At 35.7% G+C, this 24,883-nt stretch overlaps 1 protein-coding gene across 10 annotated transcripts in view; it reads right to left on the bottom strand.

The window, feature by feature from the left end:
* The window catches only part of RPS6KC1 (ribosomal protein S6 kinase C1), a 123,838-nt gene that overhangs the window by 68,393 nt on the left and 30,562 nt on the right, over positions 1-24,883 (bottom strand). For all 10 annotated transcript variants that reach the window (XM_036441909.1, XM_036441907.2, XM_036441912.2 and 7 more), the window contains one exon: positions 17,248-17,607. In XM_036441909.1, the coding sequence (XP_036297802.1) occupies positions 17,248-17,607 (360 nt within the window). The remainder of the gene's footprint in view (positions 1-17,247; positions 17,608-24,883) is intronic.

Genomic DNA, 24,883 nt, shown 5'->3' with positions numbered 1-24,883 from the left:
GTGCACGAATTTAGTGCACTGGGCCTCTAGTATGTTTAACAAGAGCTATGAGATGGATATGACATGCTGTAAAAGTACCACCAAACTGAAGAATACAATTATTTAGGGTAACTCTGAATTCACTCTAATTGATTTTTATAAGCTTCATGGCTTTTTCATTAACAACAAATTGTCACTCACCTTACAAATGAAAACAAGAAAACAAGAATATGATTTAAATCCCTGTAATATATAATTATCTGAAAGTGACAAGTCATTTATTTACCCTGACTGGCTCTCTGTTCCCCTAAACAAAAGGTTTTTAAAGTGGCCTCCAAGAAGTTAAGACCTCAAAAGAGAGGTGGTCCAGCCCATGGAGCACCCAGCTCTCCCTTTTCCAGAGCAGGATGGTCCTGTGCTTTTGTTCATTTTATGTGATACTTGACTGTGAACATTTCAAAGCTGAAAGTAAAAAACTTTAAGAACCACTGTACTATTTATGATCTCTAAGGTTCCTTTCCTAAATAATATTTCATACTTTTCATGACTCATTTTTATCAAAGCACTTAACACATAGCACTGTTTTTATAACTGACCATATACATCATCTGAATGAAGTCAGTAAAAAAGCAAGTTGTCATATAGTGGGAAGTGTCCTGGATTGCATTCCAGAAACCCTGGTTATCTGAATTTTGGCTCTGCCTCTCACCAGTCATGTGACCAATGATAAGGCATCTCAGTCTTTGAATGTCTTCTCATTCCCTAAAATGGAAATATAGGTCTCAAACGGTTATGGAGATGAAAGGAAGACAACACACCTAAATGCATTACAACAGTGACAAAACTATAGGAAGCACTACATTTTAAAGGTTTACATTTCTCATTTTTCTCTCAGAATTAAATCCTTCAAAATGTTAACTGCTTTGCTGAATTAAAGTGAACTGAATTACTAAAGTAAGGCAAACATTTTCCCAAAAAAGATCCCTAGTGGCAAAAACTCTTCTTATTTTTGCCTGGAACAGTATCTCCTGTTACTTCTGGGAAACGCCTCTTTCTCCTCCCCTTGACACTGCTTCACCTCTCCTCTCCCCACCTCCCCACCTACCAACAATTGCTCTGAATGAAAGCTGCTATCTTATTTCAGTCCCTCTAGTCAGTACTAGTTAGCCAAGGGTTGAAAGCTGAGCCAATCACAGAACCCCACCCTCTTGGCCACAGCTGGAGAGAGGAACTGGCCCAACACAAACTGGGCCAATCAGGCCTTCTCTGTTATTGACACTGGAAATAAGAGTGGGGACTGCCAGCAGCCATAGTTTCTGCCATTGCACAAAGCCAATCTGAAAGGAACTGGACAGAAAGAAGCAGATAGGAGAGAAAGAAAGAAAAATCCTAGCGTGACTGGGGTCCCTGATTTCAGCTGAATCCACATTCCCGCCATTTTTTGCATAAGGTAGTACAAATGTAGATTTTTATCATATGCAAACCAAAGAACCCTGAATGAACACAGAACTGCAATAAGCTTATTGTAATTTTGCTAAATAACTTTCCTTTCACAGCTTTTACATTACTATTCCATCTCTTCTCTCCTTCGTGAGAAATTTACAAATGTAAACTGGTCTTGGTGAGGGGAAAAATTCTCTACTGCTTTTTAACTGCGGAGCAATCTATTAACAATCTATTTTAAACCTTTGGTGTCTCTGCTGCTTTCTAGGCACACTTCAGCTCCTGAAGCCTCGGTTAAAATAATCAGTATACTCCTTGCCTCTGTCCTAAAAATGTACTTAATTTCTAAACCCAAGGTTTGTATTTTTCTCAGTTGAAAAATGGACATAATCTATGAAAATCACCTAAGTGTAATATATTTTGAGGATAAACTGTGCCACATAAATAAGAAACATTCCATATTTCTACACACTACCAGCCCTTGATTTTGAGTTTGCTGTTTATGGACTCTGTTATTTGCATTTTCATTGGCTCTTCTCATTTCAGCTTATATCTTTTAAGCCCTAATTTAAATCCCCATTTTAGAATTTTTTATTCCTCAAATCTAATAGAAACTGTGCCAATTTAGTGTTTTCATTCAGTGTAAATAAGCTTTAATAAAACTTCAAATTTTGCTTTATTCAAAGATATCAACTTGTCTCCCAAAATAATTTGAGTGAAAAATGCGAAGAAAATGGACCACCTAATTAAACCTAGAGTTAACACTATATTATGTGATCAAACCACTGTTTTTTAAACTTGCGGTATCTGCTGCTTTCTAGGCAGTCTCCATAGGAACAGAGTCAAGAACAGGAAGCCAGCAGTTGAAATGGACTCCTGCTGAGGATAGTGATTCCGCTTCCATGGAAACAACAATGAAGTGATGGAAAAACTGGAAGGCTTTTAAAACATAACCTTAAACATACATACTATGACACTTTCCTATCAGCATCTTAAAAGTAGGTCATAACCAAAAGCCCTGGTGGAGTAGCTCAGTTGGTGAGAGTATTGTCCCCATCCCTAAGGCTACAGGTTAGGTCCCCCAGTCAAGGCACATACAGGATTCAACCGATGAATGCATAAGTATGTGGAACGAGAAATCTATGTTTCTCCTTTCTCCCTTTCTCTACAATCAATAGTAAAAATTTAAAAAAGAAAAAGCAGGTCACAACCACTGCTGCAGCAGCAAGGATGACAACTACTTCTTACAGATTTCTGCTGCTGGATACTTCCTGAAGCTCGTGCGTACAAACCAGAAATAAAAGACCAAGATTTCTGGACAATTCTGATAGCATTATAGATAGATGTAACTTTAAACAGATTTTAATTGATTAAAAATGTTAATCGACTCTAACCTTAATTTCTTATTTTCGTTTTAAAAATAATACAGCTGATAAGGATTATTCTTCAGGAAAAACTAGGTTATCTGGAATTCAAATTTTAATTTCATTCTAGGTCATGTGACTGGTTTGGTTTTTTTTCAGTAATATATCCATAAATGCTTTTTTTTGTTGTTAATCCTCACCCCAGGGTATTTTTTCATTGATTTTTAGAGAGAGTGGAAGGGAGGAGGAGAGACGAAGAGAAAGAAATATCAATTTGAGAAAGACACATTGATTGGTTGCCTCCCACACTGGGGATCAAGCCTGCAATCAAGGTACTTGTTCTTGACTGGAACTGAACGTGGGACCCTCCAGTTCGCGCAGGCCAACACTCTATCCATCGAGCCAACCTGGCTGAGGCAATAAATGCTCTTAAAAATGGATATATATTTTACATTCTACCTAAAGATAAACCACTACCTTCAATAAGTTTCTCTGCATTTCTGTTATTCAGATACAGCCAAAATTTCCACTGGGTTTTGGCATTCAAAAGAGAATCTGCTCCCATTACATACTAACTTTTCTGTCAACAGGTTCTGGTGCAGCACAACATATGTCACCTGTAAACTGGGTCAGCCTGTATTTCTTTACTCTATACCTTATCAATTTCTGATCAGAAGAGAGGATTGATAGAGGGTGCTGAGTGTGCTGTGTGAAAGGAAGAGAATGTAGCCAAAACTAAACTGAGGATAACTACCACAGTTGACACTGAAATTTTTAGAAACACTGGGTTGCCTGTCCTGCATTTCTCAGAGTGCCAACTCTGACTTACACTACTAAGCGAAGTTTTACAGAAGACAAAGTCTATAGATAACAGAACCATGAAATGCTAACTTACCAAGAAGCCACCAAGATTTGGCACTCCTTCCCTATGTCAATTTTTTTATTTTCAAGAGATATATTATCTTCCTTTTATCACTAAAGAAACTAGGTTCAGGGATACAAAATGCCTTTCTCAGTTACAGAGTTAATATAAGAATCTAAACTTAAACCAATTCTTATGACACCACACTTCAGGTAACTGAATTTAAATGACATTATTCTTTTGTTACTGAGCAGATCAACAACAAAACACAAAGCACAGGACAAGTACAGATGAGTATGAAAACAAAAATGAAGAGAAAATAAAAAGGAGCCTATCAGACACAACAGAGCAGAGCAGAAGAATCAGAGAGGAGAGACTGAGGATGACAGATAAGCATACAGGAAAATGAAAACTGCAGACATATGAATTTCACACTGTGTAAAAGAGAATGGGCCTTTGAAAGAATAACTAGTCTCTCAAACATCCTTACCCAAGGATTTCCTTATAAAACAAAGGTCTTTGTCCTAGCCAGTTTTGCTCAATGGATAGAGCATCGGCCTGTGAACTGAAGGGTCTCGGGTTCAATTCCCGTCAGGGGCATGTACCTAGGTTGCAGGCTCCATCTCCACTTGTCAGGGCAAGTGCAGGAGACAATCGATCAATGTCTCTCTCACATATATGTTTCTCTCGCTGTCTCTAAAAATCAACTGAAAAATATCCTCGGGTGAGGATTAACAAAATAAATAAATAAAACGAAGGCCTTTGATCATTTACTCACAAAAACAAAGAGGTATTCTTACCCTTAGAACTAATGAAAATCAGTTGCACAAACTAGAAAAAAAGTAGTTTTTCCAATTCTGTTTGAATACAGCTGATGCCTCATCACTGGTTCAACAAAGTAAAATCAACGCTGGAGGAACTGGCCACCTTAGATCTCTTCAGTGACAGTATATCTATATCTGTATTTCATGGGAAATTTTAAGGGATCTTAAAAGTATTTTTGACTGTACTTGATTTTAATCTCCACATCAGACTCTACTCAGTCACATCTTAAGTTCTTTTTTTTTTTTAATATATTTTATTGATTTTTTTACAGGGAGGAAGGTAGAGAGATAGAGAGCCAGAAACGTCAATGAGAGACAGACATCAACCAGCTGCCTCCTGCACACCCCCCACCGGGGATGTGCCCGCAACCAATGTACATGCCCTTGACCGGAATCGAACCCGGGACCTTTCAGTCCACAGACCAATGCTCTATCCATTGAGCCAAACCGGTTTCGGCACATCTTATGTTCTTAAGTTCTACCCCACAAACACTCTCTAATAGGCCCTGTGCCACTGTACTCCTGGTCAAGCACCCGTAGTTCCATTCAGATTTATCACATTAGAAAGAACATCCAAATCAATATGAGTCCGCTAGAGTGTGTGTTTGTAGGCACTTATTTCCCCTTCATATCTTTTTTTTTTTTTTTTTACAATTTTAGTCACATGGAAGAATATGAGCATTTGAGATGGCCTTGGTGGTTATATTTTTTAAGTGCTGACTTATTGTATTACTGCTATTTTGTTCTTTTCAGGTATAGCCTACATTTCTGGCTCATGCTAAGTGTTCTAACAACAAAAGGAAACCTTGAGAAAACAATGACTTATTGTCCCCCACGTCTACCACCACTCTGGAGCCACGAGCCTCTGTGTAAGCACAAGCCCGGTCAGCCAGGGAATCTGCCCATTTGCATTTAACCAACCCCCCATAAATTTTCACAAAACCAAGTTATGTGACCCCCACAAGTCAAAACAATCACCAAAGAATAATAAAAGCCAAAGTCATAGTAAAATTCATACCCACACATTACCTCAATTATGACTGTTTTCAATGCTGTTTAGCAGTTTTTCTACCACCAATAATACTAAATGAAAACTGACACATCATTTGGTCATAGAGTAATAAATGCCCACAGAGACAGCCTTCTCTTACATGCAACAGTTTCTTTCTGTTCCCTAACCCAGTGTTTTTCAACCTTTTTTGGGCAAAGGCACACTTGTTTCATGAAAAAAATCACGAGGCACACCACCATTAGAAAATGTTAAAAAATTTAACTCTGTGCCTATATTGACTACATATAAAGTAATTCTCTTGAATAGGAATCAAATAAACACAAAGAAAGTATTTTATAATTACTTTATTATGAAATATTAAGTAAACAAAATAGTGAAAAATTATAAAATTCTTGTCTTGTCTGCACCTACGGCACACCAGGCAACATCTCGCGGCACACTAGTGTGCCGCGGAACAGCGGTTGAAAAACACTGCCCTAACCTCTTTTCCTTTGTTTCACAATTTTAAAGGGGAGTGCCCAAAAAATTAATCATTCAGTCTCTTCAAAACAACACTGTGAATAAATACGTAAATAAATAGATAAGCCCCTAAGAATCTTTTATGTTCTAATCTTTTAGGCTTCTAAAAGATAAAAATACTTTTTTAAATATATTTTTTGTTGTTGATTTCAGAGAGGAAAGGAGAGGGAGAGATAAAAACATCAATGATGAGAGAGAATCATGGATCAGCTGCCTCTTGCATTCCTCCCACCAGGGAACGAGCTGCAATCTGGGCATGTGCTCTTGACTAGAATCGAACTTGAGACCCCTCAGTCCTCAGGCTGATGTTCTATCCACTGAGCCAAACCAGCTAGGACAAGATTAAAAAAATTCTTAAGGCTCTGGCCAGGTAGCTCCGTTGGTTAGAGGGTCATCCTGATACACCATGGTTGTGGGTTCAATCTCCAGTCAGGGCACATACAATAAGCAACAAATGAATGCCTAAAAGGTGAACAAGAAGTCAAAATTTCTCTATATTAATTAATTAATTAATTAATTAATTAAATATTTTCAAAAGCTAGAGATATAATGAAGGAAAGGGAATAAAGAATTAAAAACAGAGAACTTTATGATATAAAATAAAAAGTTAGCACCTCCACAAACAAGAATCTTTTCATCTGCCACACTGGTAAATATAGAAATACCCCAACCTCCACAAAAAGTTGTGCTCATTCTTTCACTAGCTATAAGAGAGACATCTTTTTTAAAAATAAAATTTTTAAATTACTTTTTAGAGAGAGAGGAAGGGAGAGAGAAACATCGATGAGAAACATCAATCAACTGCCTCCTATACACCCCCTCCTACTGGAGATCAAGCCCACAATCCCAGCATGTGCCCTGACCAGAAATACAAATGGTAACCTCTTGGTGCATGGGACACATTCAACCACTGAGTCACATCAGCTGGACAAGAGAGCAGTCTTAAGAGATGCAGTAAATCTCTGGAAGACTCTAAAGTCCAGCAACTGTTTTTCTTGATGTTGCGTACCAAATCATATATTTTTCATTTTTGAGGATATAGTGATGGACCGAATTACTGCTTATAAGCAGTTAATTCTTCTCAATACTAAAAGTTTCATATATTCTTTTAATGCAGCCCTACCTTAAACATTAAATTGACTTAGTGAATACCAGAATTGGAAGACTCATCTTCCTTTGTGTCTACATTTAAACAATTCAAAGAATGTGTCAAGCAATACTCCCAGAGGAGTCCGTTTCTGGATAACAAAGGAAATCCTCCCCAGCAGTTGGCTTTGTTTATGGAAGCTAGCAAAGCCAAGTTTTCATACCACTTATTCCTACCCCTTTTCAGAGAGATGCCGCAGGTACTGAGCATAAGTTCCAGACATATAGTCATCTCAATGTTTATTAATTTCAATGCTGTCATAGAACATTACATATAGAAGAGCCTCAAAAAAATGTTATGGAAAACTAAATGATTTTGCACCAATATTACATGCTCAGATAATAATACCTTCATATCTAGAAATGCTCCAATTACCTATTTCTCTAAGTTATGTAATAGTTACAAAAAATTCATGTCAGAAAATGTAATTATTGTCTTTATCACTTGTGTAATAGGTCAACTGCATAAAAAAGAAATAGAGTGGAACAGAACATACAAGTGGCATGGTTAAACAAAAAAGAGAATCTACATTTTGGTTTCTTTTTTTTTTTTAAATGCCAGAACAGTATAAATGAGGAAAATAAGCACAGATATTTTAAGTAATTAAAAAGTATTGTGTAAAATAGAGTGAAGTCTATGAACTCTTTTTATTATTTGATAATTACAATCTTGGGAAATGTGTTTCTTAATCATTTGCAAAAATACAATATACCTATACAATGATCTGATTATTTTTCAAATAAAACATATTTTGAGACCACTAATGGCAACACAGTAAGTTTCTGAGGAAAAGCAGATGTCATCAAAACTTCCTACAAGAGAATGGATACGCTGAACTTCTGTGTATTTTATATACGAGACTCCATGTTTAATTTTTAAGATTTAATTTAAGGTACATTATAGAGAACCATGTGACTCAAGTAATTCAAGCCCTGGCGGGTGTCGCTCAGTTGGCTGGAGTGTCATCCCATGCATGGAAAGGTCGCTGGATGAATCTCAGGGCACATACCTAGGCTTCTGGTTCGATCCCCTCGTGTGCCTACCAGAAGCAAATGATCCATATATATCTCTCTCACTGATGTTTCTCTGTGTGTGTGTCTCTCTCTCAAATTAATTTTTAAAATAATAATAATAATGATTAACTTTCACAAAGTGTCTAATAACTTGCTAGCACTAAAAGAGCAGTAGTAGCCTTCTGTGTAGGGAGTTTTAGCTACCTTTGGTTTATTCTAAAATGCTCAGAGATAACATTTCTTCTGATCAGAATCAAGGTTTTTTTCAGTAATCATAGAGATTAAACCTACCCTCTCATTTTAATGTTTCGAAACTGTGTTGGTAAACATAGAAAAATGTGGTGATACTGATGACAGAGCCCATCTAATAAAACACTCTTCGAGAATCCTCATCCATCTCTCTGCCTTTGCGATAGAGCAGCTGTGCCTCACACAGATTCACATGAATGAAAATATTTAGATGAGAAACCACCCACTTAGTTTATTTTCCATATGACTTTCCTGTAATTATTTTGTAAACTGTTCACACAACAATACATAAAAACATCTGCAAAAACAGGTAATTAATGTGTCAGGCCAAACTAATGCATTTTTTATGGTGTCCATGCTTCGTCAACTGTAATTATAACTCTTTTTAAGCAAATGATGATGTGTTTGTTGCAATGTGCAAGTGGTTATTTTAGATGCTCTGTTTACTGTTCATACAATCTGAATAAAAAAACTCCACAGCTACTTTACCCCACACAGCAATGCTTTACCTAGCTTTTTGCAAAAGCAAAAAAGTGGCTGTCTCTTCCAAGATATATTTTGTAGTAAACATTTTTTGGCATTTAACATGAAATTCTCAACCTAAAAGTTGACACCAAAATAGTCAACAATTCAAGAAACATATGCCAGCAAGTGATTCAGCCAGACTTTCTTCCTTCAGTTGTAACCCTGCAAGAAATACAGCACATAAGCCGATCACCTGCAGTAGGCTAAACCTCCTGGATATCAGGAGTTTAGAAGGTCTGAAGGTTTATTACTATTGTTCATGTGTAATATCCATTCCATCTAAACCCACCAAACACAGATACCTTTGACATGAGACCAATGAATGAAGAACCACATCCTGTCCAAAATAGTTTCATAATTCAATGTATCCTGCTTGAGTTCTAACTACATATAATATCATTATAATTATGACTATTATTCTGATACTAGAGGCCCGATGCACAAAATTCGTGCAAGGGGCTTGGCCCTCACAGCCACAGCTGCCTTGGTCGGCCCTCGTAGCCCCGGCTTTGTCCGGAAGGTCGTCTGGACAATCGTCTGTTTGGTCTAATTAACGCATTAGCTCTTTATTATATAGGATAGTAAAATTGCATATTAATAATTGTCCTCAAATGGACATGTCTAAAAGCTGGACTTGAGTTTCTTATTTCCAAAGTATTTTTTCTAAAGATTATAATAATAAGCATTTTAACCTAAAACATTTATTTCAGAGTAAAACAAGTTGATCCTTCGGGTTTCTTACTATTTGACTAATTCATTCAAAGGAATAAGCCAAAACTGCTTTTTTGCTTTTTTAAATATATTTCTATTGACTTCAGAGAGTAAGGGGGTGGGGGTAGAAACATCAATGATGAGAGAGAATCATTGATCGGCTTCCTCCTGCATACCCCCTACTGGGGATTGAGCCTGCAACCCGGCATGCGCCCTTGGCCAGAATTGAACCCGGGATCCTTCAGTCCACAGGCCGATGCTCTATCCACTGAGCCAGACCAGCTAGGGCCCAAAACTGCTTTTAAAAGTACTTTGGTATATGTGACTATGAGTGTACAGGAACTAACCATATTCATAGTGCCTGGACATGTTCTAGAATCAACCCTACAATTCTCAGCTAGTCTTAGTGGGAAGAGGAAGAATAGTAAAGACCCAGTAAGAGACCCAGAATGATGTAGTGCCTGAGCATATTAGGTCACAGTTTTTGAAATATGTCTAGACATCCCTGAGTGTCTAGCACACATATTTTAACTAGGGATGGCGTAAACTATAAAAACATAGCTTGGTATTGCTTATTACAGCATTTACCGAGATGAAAATTGCAGAAGACTGTTTGTATCTCTTAGCTGAGACATAATATCAGAAACAGTTTACTGGCCAAAAACATCAACAAAACTGTCACACACAAAAAATTACATAACACCTAGGAATTTTTTCATTTTGAGAGACATACTGTATGCAAAAGGTAGAAAGGGTAGGGAAGCCCTAGCTGGTGTGGCTCAGTGGATAGAGCATCAGCCTGAGGACTGGAGGGTCCTGGGTTCAATTCCGCTCAAGGGCACATGCCTAGGTTGCGGCCCGATCCCCAGTAGGGTGTGCGCAGGTGACAGCCAATCAATGATTCTCTCTCATCATTGATGTTTCTCTCTCCCTCTTCCTTCCTCTCTGAAATCAATAAATATATATATTTTTTTTTTTTTAAAGGGTAGGGGAAAGAAGGGATCTCATTTTAAAGGGTCATCACTCAATTTTATTTTATATTTTTACAAAAGAAATATTTTATATTTCTTTTCACAGCACATTGTATATCTAAACAATAAAAACTTGCTGAATGGTCAACTGGATGGATAGATGGTTGAATGAGCAAACAAACAAGGGGGTAGAAAGAAAAAGAATGATTATTCAAAATAAAGTTTAAAATATTAGATACTAGAAGACTTGTTGCTTCTCCATTTTAAAATGAACACTAATCTAATTAGGGGATAAATGTGTGAGAAGCAGCATGGCATAATGAAAAGAAGACAAGATTTGAACTCAGAAAGACTTAAACTTAAATCCTAGCTGAAACTCTTACTGGCTTGTGTCATTGAGCAAATTGCTTACTTTGCTTAAGTCTTGGTTTTCTCCACCTTTACAAAGAGGATTACAGTAGCTACCTTATAAACAGAGTAAACCAGCAACTTTCACACCTAGAACAAACAAAACCAGATCTCAAATCAACTCTGCGGTTCACAATGTAGCCCACAGATGGATGTTACTAACAATGCTCACCATCTGGTAGCTTCCTGTTTAAATAATTATTCTTGCTAACTAGGTGCCAAGCTTTCAAAATTGTTATATTAAATGCTTGAACCCTCTAAATTTTGGTGTCCTAAGACAAAGTCCAGTATGATCAGCCAGAGTTCAACTTACAGGCTTGTTCTGAGAATTAAAAATAACATTAGGAAAACACCCTTGTACAGGAACAGGCATGTAATAAATGATAAATTATTGTGAAACATTTCATTAATAGCTTATGGCATCCTTTTGCCACTCTACATTATCACAATTATTCCAGTAACTCCACAGTGAGAAAATAGAACAATCACATCAGCCACTTACTGAAATATACAAACAAGGTAGAAATTAAAAGACATGTACTGAAACATGCTCTTCAAAGATTCAAGTTGATTTCTTTAATCTGGACTTCTGGATTTTCTCTCTTAAATTCATAAAGACCTGGGGACTTAACACCTTAATTTTAAGAGCCATTTCTAGACTGTCTGAATAAGAAAAGTGTCAGATTCAAAAGGAGAATTCAAAGTTAACACTATTTGTACTGTTTGTATGGCCAAACAGACTGTTGCTATTGTATTTTACATCTAGTCTCAGATAAGCAAATATGAGTTAAGTATAATCTTGCCCTCTTTACCAGATCTACAACAATCCAGATAAACTCCTTTAGGATGAATAGTTTAGTTAGGATGAGTAATTTATATTTAGAGTAACAACATTTGCCACCTCATAAGAACACTGTATAAAAAGTACTCCTATTTAGCTCCTGAAGATTTCTTTCTCTGGATTATCAGATACCCATTATTATAAAGCATGGCGATCTAAACCAAGGTCACAGATAACAAACTTATAGCAAGCGTTATGGCTCATGAGGCTCTGGACTGGTTTGGCTCAGTGGGTGGAGTGTCATCCTGCATACTGAAAGGACCCAGGTTCGATTCTGGTCAAGTGCATATACCTTGGTTGCAGGCACATCCCCAGTAGGGGGTGTGCAAGAGGCAGCTGGTTGATGTTTCTCTCTCATCGATGTTTCTAACTCTCTATCCCATTCCCTTCTTCTCTGTAAAAAATCAATAAGATATTTTTTTTTTAATGGCTCATAGGTATTTCTGGTTACTGTGATGTTTCGATAACAGTTCTACCACATTAAAGCAAACTTTCCCCAAGGAAACATCTCTTCTGCTCATAAATGTCAAGTCAGCTCCATTTCCCCCAATTCGTTAAGTATAATCTTGCCCTCTTTACCAGATCTACAACAATCCAGATAAACTCCTTTAGGATGAATAGTTTAGTTAGGATGAGTAATTTATATTTAGAGTAACAACATTTGCCACCTCATAAGAACACTGTATAAAAAGTACTCCTATTTAGCTCCTGAAGATTTCTTTCTCTGGATTATCAGATACCCATTATTATAAAGCATGGCGATCTAAACCAAGGTCACAGATAACAAACTTATAGCAAGCGTTATGGCTCATGAGGCTCTGGACTGGTTTGGCTCAGTGGGTGGAGTGTCATCCTGCATATCCATTGAGTATATAGCTTATGGCATCCATTATACTCAACATCACACTCAGTGGTGATAAGTTGAAAGTTTTTTCTCTAAAATCAAGAACAAGACAAGTACGGTATGCCCACTTTTGCCATTTTATTCAACATAGCACTGGGAAGTCCTAGCCAGAGCAATTAGGCAAGAAAAGAAAGGAAAAAAAAGGCATCCAAGTCAGAAAGGAAGAAATAAAACTGTCTCTATTTGCAGATGACATATTACATATTGAAAATGCTAGACTCTACCAAAAAAACTGTAAGAACTAATAAATAAATTCAGTATAGTTTTGGGATACAAAATCAATATACAAAAATCAATTTTGTTTCTATACACTAACAAAAAAAAACTATCAGAAAGAGAAAGTTCAAAAATAATCCCATTTACAATTACACCCAGAAGAATAAAATATCTAGGAATAAATTTAACCAAAGAGGTTAAAGATCAGTACACTGAAAACTACAAATCATGAACAGAACACACTGAGACAAAAATAAATGGAAAGATATTCCATGCTCATCAATTAGAATCATTAATATTGTTTAATATGTGCATACTACCCATAGCAATATACCTATCAAAATTCCAATGGCATTTTTTCATAAAAATAGAAGAAAAAAATCCTAAAATGTGTATGGAACAACAAGAGATCCCAAAACAATCTTGAGAAAGAACAACAAAGCTGGAGGTATCATATTGCCTGATTTCAAACTCTGTTACAAAGCTATAGCAATGAAAAGTATAATAGTGACATAAAACCAGACACAAAGGTCAATGGAACAAAACAGAAAGCTCAGAAATAAACCCATGCACCTATGGTTAATTAATTTATAACAAGAAGCCAAGAATATACACTAGAGAAAGGATAGCCTCTTTATTAAATAGGGCTGGGGAAAATGAACACCCACATGCAAAAGGATGACACTAGATCCATACCTTACACCATACACAAAAATCAACTCAAAATGGGTTAAAGATTTGGACATAAGACCTGAGAAGAAAACACAGGGGAGTAAGCTCCTTGGCCTCAGCCTTGGCATGATGTTTTTAATTTGATACCTAAAGCCAAAGCAACAAAAGCAAAAGTAAGTAAGACTATATCAAACTAAAAAGCTCTACACAGTAAAGAACACCATCAAACCAAAAGACAACCTACCAAATGGGAGACAACATTTGCAAGTCAAATATCTGGTAAGAGGTTAATGTCCAAAATATATAAAGAACAAACACAACTTAATTGCACAATAACAAACAATCCGATTTAGAAAATGGGCAGAGTAACAGAAAAGACATTTTCCCAAAGAAGTCAAAGATGAAAAAGTACTTAATATCATTAATCATCAGGGAAATCCAAATCAAAACCACAATGAGATACTTCATCACCCCTGTTAGAATGGCTATCATAAAAAAGACAATAGGTAGCAAGTATTTGGAGCATGTGGAGAAAAGGGGACTCTTGTACACTGTTGGTGGGATTGTTAATTGGTGCAGCCACTATGAAAAACAGTATGGCAGCCCTCAGAAAACTAAAATAAAACTACCACATAGTACAATCCAGCAACTGCACTTCTAAGTATATAACCAAAGAAATAAAATCATTATCTTGAAGAGGTATTTTCACTCCCATGTTTACTGAAGCAATTTTTACAACAGCCAAGGAAACAACCTACATATCCACCAACAAATGAATGCATGAAGAAAACGTATGTATACATACACACACACAATGGAATATTATTCGACCATAAATATGAAGGAAATTCTGCCATTTGCAACAGCATAAGTAGAACTTAGGGGCATTATGCTAAGTGAAATATGAAGTAAGTCAGATAGAGAAAGATAAATGCTATCTGACCTCACTTATATGTGGAATCTAAAAAGAACTAAACTCATAGAAACAGAGAACATATAGGTGGTTGTCAGAGGCAGGGGATGGAGGGTATGTGAAATGGATAAAAGTTACAAACTCTGATTTATGAGATGTAATGTACAACATGGTGACTATAGTTAATAATACTGTATTGTATAGCAAAGTTGCTTAGAAAGTAGATCTTAAAAGTTCTCACCACAAGAAAAAATGTATAACTATGTGAGGTCATGAGTGTTAACATAGTTGGCAAAGTTTGCACAATATATACTTATATCAAATCTTATACTGTATATCTTTAATTAGATATTACATGTCAATCATGTCAATTAAACTGAGGGGAAAGTTTTTTTAAATAATGTCCATGTGTCTGTTAAGAGGAGACTGATACTTTTAAATATAATCCCCTGGCCTAGTGGCTCAGCTGGTTGAAGCATCATCCCATATACCAAAAGGTTGCTAGTTAGATTCTTGATCAGAACACATACCAGGTTGAGGATTTGATCCCCAGTCACAGCACGTATGTGAGGCAATCAATCAATGTTTCTCTCACTAATTTAATATTTCTCTTTCTTCCTTCCTCTCTCTCTAAAATCAATAAACACTTATCCTCAGATGAGGATTAAAAAATATTTTTTAAATAAATATAATCAATGAACCAGAAGCACTGCTCTGAAATTACTTTTGACACAAAATTAAATGTATAACCATGAGGACTAAAACATAGGTTATTTTACACATTGGTTAAAAATTAGAATTCTGTGATTATAGTTCCACAGTCTGTATGAACAAAAATTGATAACATTATGAATAAACTAAAAGTCTATATGCAATTAATTTATTATAACTTTATGGATTTGATGGCACATTAACAACAAAAAAACAATCCAGAACAGTAATGGCTATTGTGGTTTCAGAAGGGCATACGTTAAATAGAAAAAATGTTTAAATAATCACATTCCTTAAGATAGAAATCTAGTTCTAGTGGAAAAATAATTCACCACCATAATTACAAAGTAACTAATTAAGTGATATATTTTTTATCTCCTGATATGCATTTATAATTCTTATTTTGAAGCAAAGATTTTTATTTTTCTGGTGCCATCAAGTGGTAACATTATGAAGTGTTCTAGAGTTAAATGCAAATAACTTTGACAAAAGAATCACAATGATGTCGTATATCTATGTCAATTAAACAGTAATGATGTTTTAGCACAAAATTATCTAAAAAGAAAAGGGAAAAATATCAGAGCTGATTGTTTGCAACACATCTCTATATTAAACCCCCAACCCAAAATAACAGTTAAGACAAAGAAAAATGAGTAGATCTTTAAGTCCGGAATTCTCTATTAGAAAAAAAAAACCAAAACACTCCAATAGATTATGAAACTATTAGAAAACCAAGTTTGTATTAAAATGATATATGTTATCAGTCAAACCAAGAGAAATGTTCCTTCCTGAAACTCCATTAATATGACTGTAAAATAATTATTTTTAAGGCAAAACTCCACAAGGACAGAGACTGAGAGAAAAGATAGCAGCACAATTTTAAAAGCCAGCAAGGAGATGGATGAGTGGTTACGGACTTGGGGAAACTCCAGAAAGCTGCCCGACTGACATGGCACTAAATTTCTCCCAAAGTTCAGGAGCTGGTGGCTCTAGGTAGCTGTGGACACGAGAGTGAAGGATTAAAAACAAGAAACTTAGTCAAAATCAATTAAAAAGCAGTTAGGATGCCACTACACACACTTCCTCTTCCACTCCATGCAGCCAAGCATTCATCTTTACACCACATTAAAAGAATGAAGGTTATACTGTAGGAAGAGTACAAAATGCTCTGGACTACAGGACACAGGCATAGAGAGGGCAGGGAAAGTGTTAACAATACAGGAGATGGTAGTAATCTGAATGGTACTAACAAGCCAAAGATCACACACACAAAAAATATGAAAATGATAATTTTCTAGAAATAAAACCACTGGAAGGTCTCATCAACCTTAGATTATTGTGTCCAGGAAGTCATGTAACTAACTGCAGCATGCTTCATTCTGGTTTTATAAGGAAAAGGCAAATAATCAACAAAAACTGATGCTTTAAAAAAAAAAAAAAAGCAAATTCTACTTTCTACTTATAGACATTCAGCAACATTCAACTCTTCATGCCCTATATCATTCTCATGCATTAGCTGAGAATTTACTGCAACTAACGAGGAACAAAATAGTAGGCAAATCCAAGGACCTTTTACACTCTTGGTTTAAAAGCCCTTTTCATCTCCTCTCTTCAAGCCATTGAGAGTAGGTGCGCTAAAGAGTCTCTGTGAACACTCCTGAGAGAGGTGAAGGCTAATGACCATTGGCCATGTCAGAGAAAACACACATTATTCATTTTAGAGATTTAGAGACTTGTTTTTTTAATCCTGTTTTGTTGCTTAGTTTATCAAAGTAGAGAGTTAAGTGTATCTGATACTGTCATGTAACCAGAAGGACATATCTATATTTAGGCCATTTAATTTTCAGTATTTCTCATTTTCAGTCTTTTTTTTTAGAGAATTATATATAAGACAAATAGTTATATATATACATGTTTTTTCCAGATATCAACAAAAGAAACATTAATATACACAAAACTGTACCTTGTACACCTTCTAGAAGTAAATCAACTCCCTTCCTATAAAAATCAGAAGCAGCTTCATAGTCATCTTCTTCTTCCTTCTTTAAAGCCAGCTTTATGAATTCTCCTGCTTTCTCCAAATAATTTCTCTTGCCAAGCTTGGATTTTAAACTGCCAGGAAAGAGGCTACGATTTTCCCGTTCTTCTGTCTTGTTCTGCTCACTGTCATAAGCAGCAGCCCCTAGTGCTGAAGGATCCGAAGAAAGATTGAGACCAAAAGTTCTAGTGGGAGAATTTTGATTGGAAGCCATTCCATCATCTAACTCAGCAAGGGAATCCACATCAACAGTAAGAGATATCAGGTCACTGTCACTGGAGAAGCCTGAAAATACAATCATAATAGTAAACATATTAAATTGAGAATCAACCAAAACAATACAAATGATGCTAATAATTTTTTCATCTATCAAAGTCAATTAGGAAGGCTGTAATCTACTGACGAAATCAGTGTCTAGCAATTTGTTTTAGCATAGTTTGTTCATTTTTTTCCAATACTTGTATTTTTTTTTTTTAATCCTCACCCAAGGATATGTTTATTGATTTTTAGAGAAAGAAAGAAAGATGTGACAGAAACATCAATAGGTTGCCTCCCCTCTGCACCTGGACCGGGGATTGAACCCACAACCCAGGTATGTGCCCTGACTGGGAATAGAACCTGCAATCTTTTGGTGTAGAGGACTATGCCCCAACCAACTGAGCCACCCTGCCAGGGCAGTTCATTCATTTTTGCACTATCATCAACAACTCTGGAAGAACATATCCTTGCCTTAATTATCAAACTAAAACAAGATGTTTTTATCTAGCCTTGTCAAAAAGAGCCTTTACCCCAGGATCTGACAAACCATTTTTAGCAAGCTCATGCTTGCACACACAGCAGATATGAACAATAATATTATGATGAAGGGAAAAGAGTAAGAGCTTTAGAGTAAGTACAAAAGAAGTTTAGAAACCCAGCTCTTAAAACTTATTGTGTGACTAACAGCAAATTACTTAACAGTTTTACTTATTATGCAGGGCATTACATGAGATAAGAGTTAATACATAAGAAGCATAATAGACTATCATTAAATTATACAACTCTAGCAATTATATAATAATTATTTAACTATTTAGACAACATATTCACATAAGTGTGTTTTTAGGTCACCATCCATACCTAAAAACACATTTCTGGGAATATATTGTCTAAATAGTTAAATAATTATTATATAATTGCTAGAGTTATACAATAACTGGAGGTGTACAGGAAGCAGCCAATCAATGATTCTCTCTCATCATTGATTTTTCTCTCTCTCACTCTTCCTTCCTCTCTGAAATCAATAAAAATATATTTTTAAATATATACTAAATTTTTTTTTAAATAAAAGAAAGAACTAAATTTTTAGAAATCTTTGTTTCAGACTCTTCCACAGCTTTTGGAGTTTTAGTCTATATTTGTATCTTAGTTTTCTAATAGAAAATGAAAAATAGGTGCTGCAAAAATTTTTAGTAATGAAAATTACTTCTCCCACTTCATATAACTGACATCATGGTAAATGAACATGATCTACAATAACAGCTACTAAAATTTTTGTCTTAAGCCGAAACCGGTTTGGCTCAGTGGATAGAGCGTTGGCCTGCGGACTGAAAGGTCCCGGGTTCGATTCCGGTCAAGGGCATGTACCTTGGTTGCGGGCACATCCCCAGTAGCGGGTGTGCAAGAGGCAGCTGGTCGATGATTCTCTCTCATCGATGTTTCTATCTCTCTATCCCTCTCTCTTCCTCTCTATAAAAAATCAATAAAATATAAAAATAAAAAAATAAAATAAAAAAATTATTAAAATTTTTGTCTTAAAACCTCCCTTTACATTCTCAAAAATGATTGATAACTTCAAAGAGATTCTATATGGACTTTATTTGTAAATATTTACCAATCTTAATATTTTTTAAAAAACAGACATAATCTTTTCAATTAAACATTAAAACCCATTACAAGTTAACATAATTTTAATTTTTAAATTTTTATTTTCCAAAAGAAATAATATTTAGTCAGAGAAGTGGCACTGTTTTAATTTCTGCAAATCTTGTTAACAAAATATGGCTAGATCCTCATATTTGTTCTCTACATTCAATCTGTTGTCAGATGTTGTTCGGGTTGAAAGATTTGAATAAAATGTCACATAGATATATAATTGAAAATGGGGCAAATATTTTAGTAGCCTTTTTAAATAATTGTGGAGACTGTCTTATAATACTATAAAACTTGACAAATGGTTGTTTCTTAAAGCTTAGTTGCCATGTAGAACATAAAATAAATTTCTATCAATTAAAATCAATTTCTGTTTGTGTTTGTGTATTTTGTTAATTTTTATTGTTGAAAGTATTACATATGTCCCTCTTTTTCCCCCCACTGACCCCTTCTAGCCCACCCTTGCCCCATCAGATCGATGTTCACTACCTATTGTCTATGTCCATGGGTTATGCATTAAATTTGTTTTTGTTACACACAAATCCATCTTACATACTGAGTGGATCTTTTTATCCATCATAAGTTTGTAACATTACACATTGGTCATTTTGAAAATACTGGTTTCCATAGCTACTTAGATAAAGCAGTGACAAATTTCATATTATAATATCACCACCAAAACCGAATTTGTTATTATCACCACCAATTTCACCAGAAAATTCTTTAAATATTGGAAAACTGTTAAGCTCAAAGTGGAAGATACAAGTTTTCCAAAATTCTAATTGTTGGCTGCAAACCTGAATTTTATCAGGGGCAACACATGCTGTCAGCTGTTTTCTCCTTCAGGTATTAGCTCACTTTGTTTACTTTCAAAAAAAATATGTGCCACTTTCCCAAGTTTAATAATGACAGTTTGTCTGTTAATCAACCTTTCAAGTAAATATGGTGTTCCAAGAAAAGAAAAGCAACTAGTTTATGGCTCATGCGACTGTATAAGAACGTTTCCTTAAGACAACTATGGTAGTTCAGTATGCAGAAGTGCTTTGTGTATACTTCCATTTCATCAAATATACAGTTGACCCTTGAACATTGTTGGTACCCCCAACCACATCCCCATACAGTTGAAAATGCACATATAACTATTGACTCCACAAAAACCTTAACTACAGTCCCTCAGTATCCATGAGGGATTGGTTCCAGGATCCCCTGCAAATACCAAAATCCACGGATGCTCAAGTCTCATATAGAACGGCTCAGAATAATGCATAGAGTCAGCTCTTTGCATCCTCCAATCAAAAATACTGTTTTACTGTTTTCAATATGCAGTTGGTATGGGAGATGGCCCTAGCCGATTTGGCTGAGTGACAGAGTGTCAGCTTGCAGACTGAAAGGTCCCGGGTTCAATTCCAGTCAAGGGCACATGCCTGGGTTGTGGACTTGATCCACTGGACTTGATCCACAATAGGGAGTGTGCAGGAGGCAGCCAATCGGTGATTTTCTCTCATCATTGATGTTTCTATCTCTCTCTCCCTGACCCTTCCTCTCTAAAGTTAATAAAAGTATGTTTTAAAAAAACACATATGGGAGATGAAGAAAAACTGTATATTTACTTTTTAAAAATCTGCATAGAAGTGGACCTATGCAATGCAAACCCATGTTGTTCAAGGGTCAACTAGGAATACAAATATTTAATCATTATGTTGTACAACTAAAATTAATTGTTATATCAATTATGCCTCAATAAAATAGATTAGATAGATACAGAAAGATAGACAGAATTAATTTTGTTCCTTAAAAACAATAGATTTCATTATATGCATAATCTGCAATGAGATTCATTAGACCTAATAGAAATCTCTTCATTTCTATGACATTTCAACTGTACACAGTACTTCAAAATCAAAATCTTTTCCAGCAATCTATAAAATTATCTACTGTTCTAAGAAATATAAACTTTATGAGATTTTTAAAATAATTTTTTAATATTTTATGCATTTCAATGAAAATTTATTTCCTTCAATGGTGTCATTGTAGTCCAATGAAATTAATGAACAAATACAAAGTCTAAAACTTTTTCTGGTTTATGCAGCTAATCACAAAAGAAAGGAAATGCTGTCAGAGATCTTTTGTCAGCTCTCCCATGCGTTGTCACTATAACCTTCACATCATCGATCACATTGTACTGTCTCATGCTTTGCCTGATTTTCCTTTCTACAAGAACAATGACACCAAAGGGCAAGAGGGTAAAGTTATGTATACTCAGTTTCTTTTGACCACAAAAATCTAGTATCATAGTCATATTTCCTCTTACCTTTCCAACCTTATTTTATTAGCAAAGGAAACCATGGTTAAATAAAATTAAATCAGAAAAGTAAGACCATCAAAGTACCGAGGAAGAAAGATAGCAAAATAAAGTAAGAAATAAGTATTCTATACATATTGTTTCAATTTCTACCTAATTCTAAATGAATCTTTCAAAGTAAGCAAGCAAGTAAAAAACAAGCAGATTAGGAAGAGGAATTTTTTTAGCCTAACTGGGAGAAGCAAAGGGAAATAAAAAGACTTCTTCTAGTTTAACCTTTTTGGAGGACAGTTTGGCAAGGCATATCAGATGCAAAAAAATGCTTAGAACTTTGACCAAGCAATTCAGCAGTTTTTACCAAAACAATCAGAGATATGAAAAATAAGATCTCTATATAAGAGTATTTACCACAAAAATTAGTGAAAATTTTGCAATAACAAATTTCTAATAATAGAAGAGTATGGCTTGTCTCTATAATAAAGTATTATACAGCTATTAAAAAGTATATATAGCCCTAAGTGGATTGGCTCAGTGGATAGAGCATCGGCATGTGGACTGAGGGGGTTCCAGGTTCAATTCCGATCAGGGGCATGTACCTTGGTTGTGGGCACATTCCCAGTAAAGGGTATGCAGGGAGCAACTGATAGATGTTTCTCTCTCATCGATGTTTCTAACTTTCTATCCCTCTCCCTTCCTCTCTGTAAAAAATCAATAAAATATGTGTTTTTTTTTAGTATGTATAGAAGAATGTTTAATGCTAAAGTATTCATGCTCTATTATGCAAAAATGACAAACTGAAAATGGGATGTGTGGTGTGTGTGTGTGTGTGTGTGTGTGTGTGTGTGATATTATAATTATAATTTAAAAACACAAATACAACGTGGCTGGTGTGGCTCAGTGGTTGACCACTGGTTCAATTCCCAGTCAGGGCACATGCTGGGTTGCAGACTGGATTCTTGGTAGGGGGCGGGCCAGGGGCAGCTGATCGATAAAGTTTCTCTCTCTCCGGGATGATTATATCTATCTCTCTCCCTTCCTCTCACTCTAAAAATCAACAAAAATACATTTTTAAGAACAAACGGGGGTGGGGGGAAAGCTAGAAAGGTACAATAAACACTAAAAGTAATTTTTTTCAGTATGGTGGGATTACAGGCAATGCTAATCATATATCTTTTATGTGTATGAGAAGCCCTCCAGGCTCTGTACATGGAGAATATCAAAGGAGATGCAGTAAGGGCTAAAATTTCGAACTGAGTATAAATCTATGTTATACAGCCATCATTTATGAAGTACTGGCCTGTATGAAATATCCAGCAGCCAGTACTCAGAAATTCCTAACTTAAGAGAGAGAAGGTAGAAATGATATAAAGACAGATCTGTTAAAAACAAACTAACCCCAGACTATCCTCTTCTTTTAATTCTCTCTTAGGATGCACCCTACCACACCTAAAAAGCTGAAGCCTATCATATGTCCTCCACCATGCACTGCACTGAATCATCTTTTCTAATATTCTGATACTTTTCTATATTTAAGCAATTTCTAAATTGCCTTCTTCTCAATGAAGTATTTCCCAAACAGCTCAACAACACCCCCTTTCACCACCACAGCAATAAATGTGTGCGCATATTCAGTACCTAGTGTATTCCTCCGATATCCTTAAGATATCCACTTCATACAGTGCCTGCTCAAGTCCTGGAAATCAGTCCTATCATTCAACCTACTTTATATAAATCTAAATATCACAGGAAATGGAGAGTAGCTCTCTATAATCCAGAAGGAAAGTTAGCGAGTAAGATATAGGAAACAGAAACAAGAAGCTTTCAGTTAAGGTGAGCAGGAAGAAAACTGTGGATGAGACAGAGCAACAATTGACAATACAGAGACTATTTGTCAAAAGTTAAACCAACCTGAAGTCAGTCCATGTTTAAAGGGGCCCTCTGGGCCATCATAAGAGTAAAAGGTGCAACCTTCACCCAGTGCCATCAAGTCAAAAACCTAAGCCTTTTCTGGAAGGGATGAGAGCAGGGGGGTGGGATGGGAGTCAAAGGTTCTATGAAAGCATTCTATCTCCAGATTCATTTCACAGACATTCAAGTCTCAGGGCCATTAGAGGGCCCCAGGTGATTGGTTAAAAAGCAGCTACAGACATAAGGGTTTTATTTAAGATCCTAGTCTACCTACCTACCCTCACTTTCTGTGCTTTGAACTGCTCAGATAGGCAGTATAGTCTAGGATACCATCTCTGAACGACAAGCACCAGGGGAAAAGGTTGAGTTGCCACAGAATAAATCTTTATACTATAAACTCGCAGAAATCTGTATTTGAAGACCATCTGCAAAAAGATATCAGTTTTCTTTAGAACAACAGGTGGTCCCTCATGGTGGACTATATATAAAAATACATGGCCTCATTATTGTTAGCTGATAGCTTTCACTGAGCCCTGAGGTTCACATATTGCAAGAGTCAAGGAAAGGCAATTTCTGCTTTTCTTTGTAGCAATGACTCATGCTTTATACACACAAAGCAAGTGATCTAGCCAGCAGAACAAAGGTCACCCTGAGACAGAAGAAATATATATCTGTCTCCATTAAGAAATAAGACCTTATAAATATGACTTAAGTGAAAACCTAAATCTAAAACTAATTAAGATTCTGATGCCAGTTAAGATTACTGTACTTGATTACCAACTCTCATTTAGTAATACTGTAGCTATTGTTACTAAACTAACCATTCTTTTGATGATTCACATTTATAACATCCTTGGAACATGTCTATGCTTCACCCTTGAAATTTTTGAAGAGAGCATCAGAATAGCTTCTGTATATTTGGTGGAAAACACAATGAACTCAGAAAACAACACATTCATCACAGTTATAACCCTAAGACTGTTATCTTATCACAAACAACAAAAGTCTGTGAGTTGGTTTCCCTTTTTACCTAATGAACTTTTCATGCTGCTCCTCTCCAGAATCTTCTCTGCAAATCACACCTGTTTGTTACCAGCACACAAGCAGCTCAGACTGAGCTTTCTATACCAAATAAGCATTCCCACAGCCTTCCTCTCCATAAAATTAAATCTCTTCATTTCATAAAATATTGCTATTAAAATTAAATGTCCATAAAATTAAATCTCTTCATCTCAATCATTTTGTGATTGCTGTTAAATATTTGGAAGGCCCTGACTGCCAGAGGCACCTTCTCTGAAATTCCAATTTTAATTGTAAACTAAGAGATTCATCTGTATGTTCCTTAATGTTCCTTCAACTTTAAAACCCATTCCCACAACATATCATAACTTTATTTTCTCCACCCAACCCCTAAAGTTCTAAATTTAGCATTATCCTTGA

Source organism: Pipistrellus kuhlii, unplaced genomic scaffold, assembly GCF_014108245.1.
Source record: "Pipistrellus kuhlii isolate mPipKuh1 unplaced genomic scaffold, mPipKuh1.p scaffold_m20_p_18, whole genome shotgun sequence".
In the NCBI taxonomy this organism is placed as follows: Eukaryota; Metazoa; Chordata; class Mammalia; order Chiroptera; family Vespertilionidae; genus Pipistrellus; species Pipistrellus kuhlii.
The sequence above is the reverse complement of the archived record's forward strand: the minus strand, read 5'-3'. Positions and strand labels throughout refer to the sequence as shown.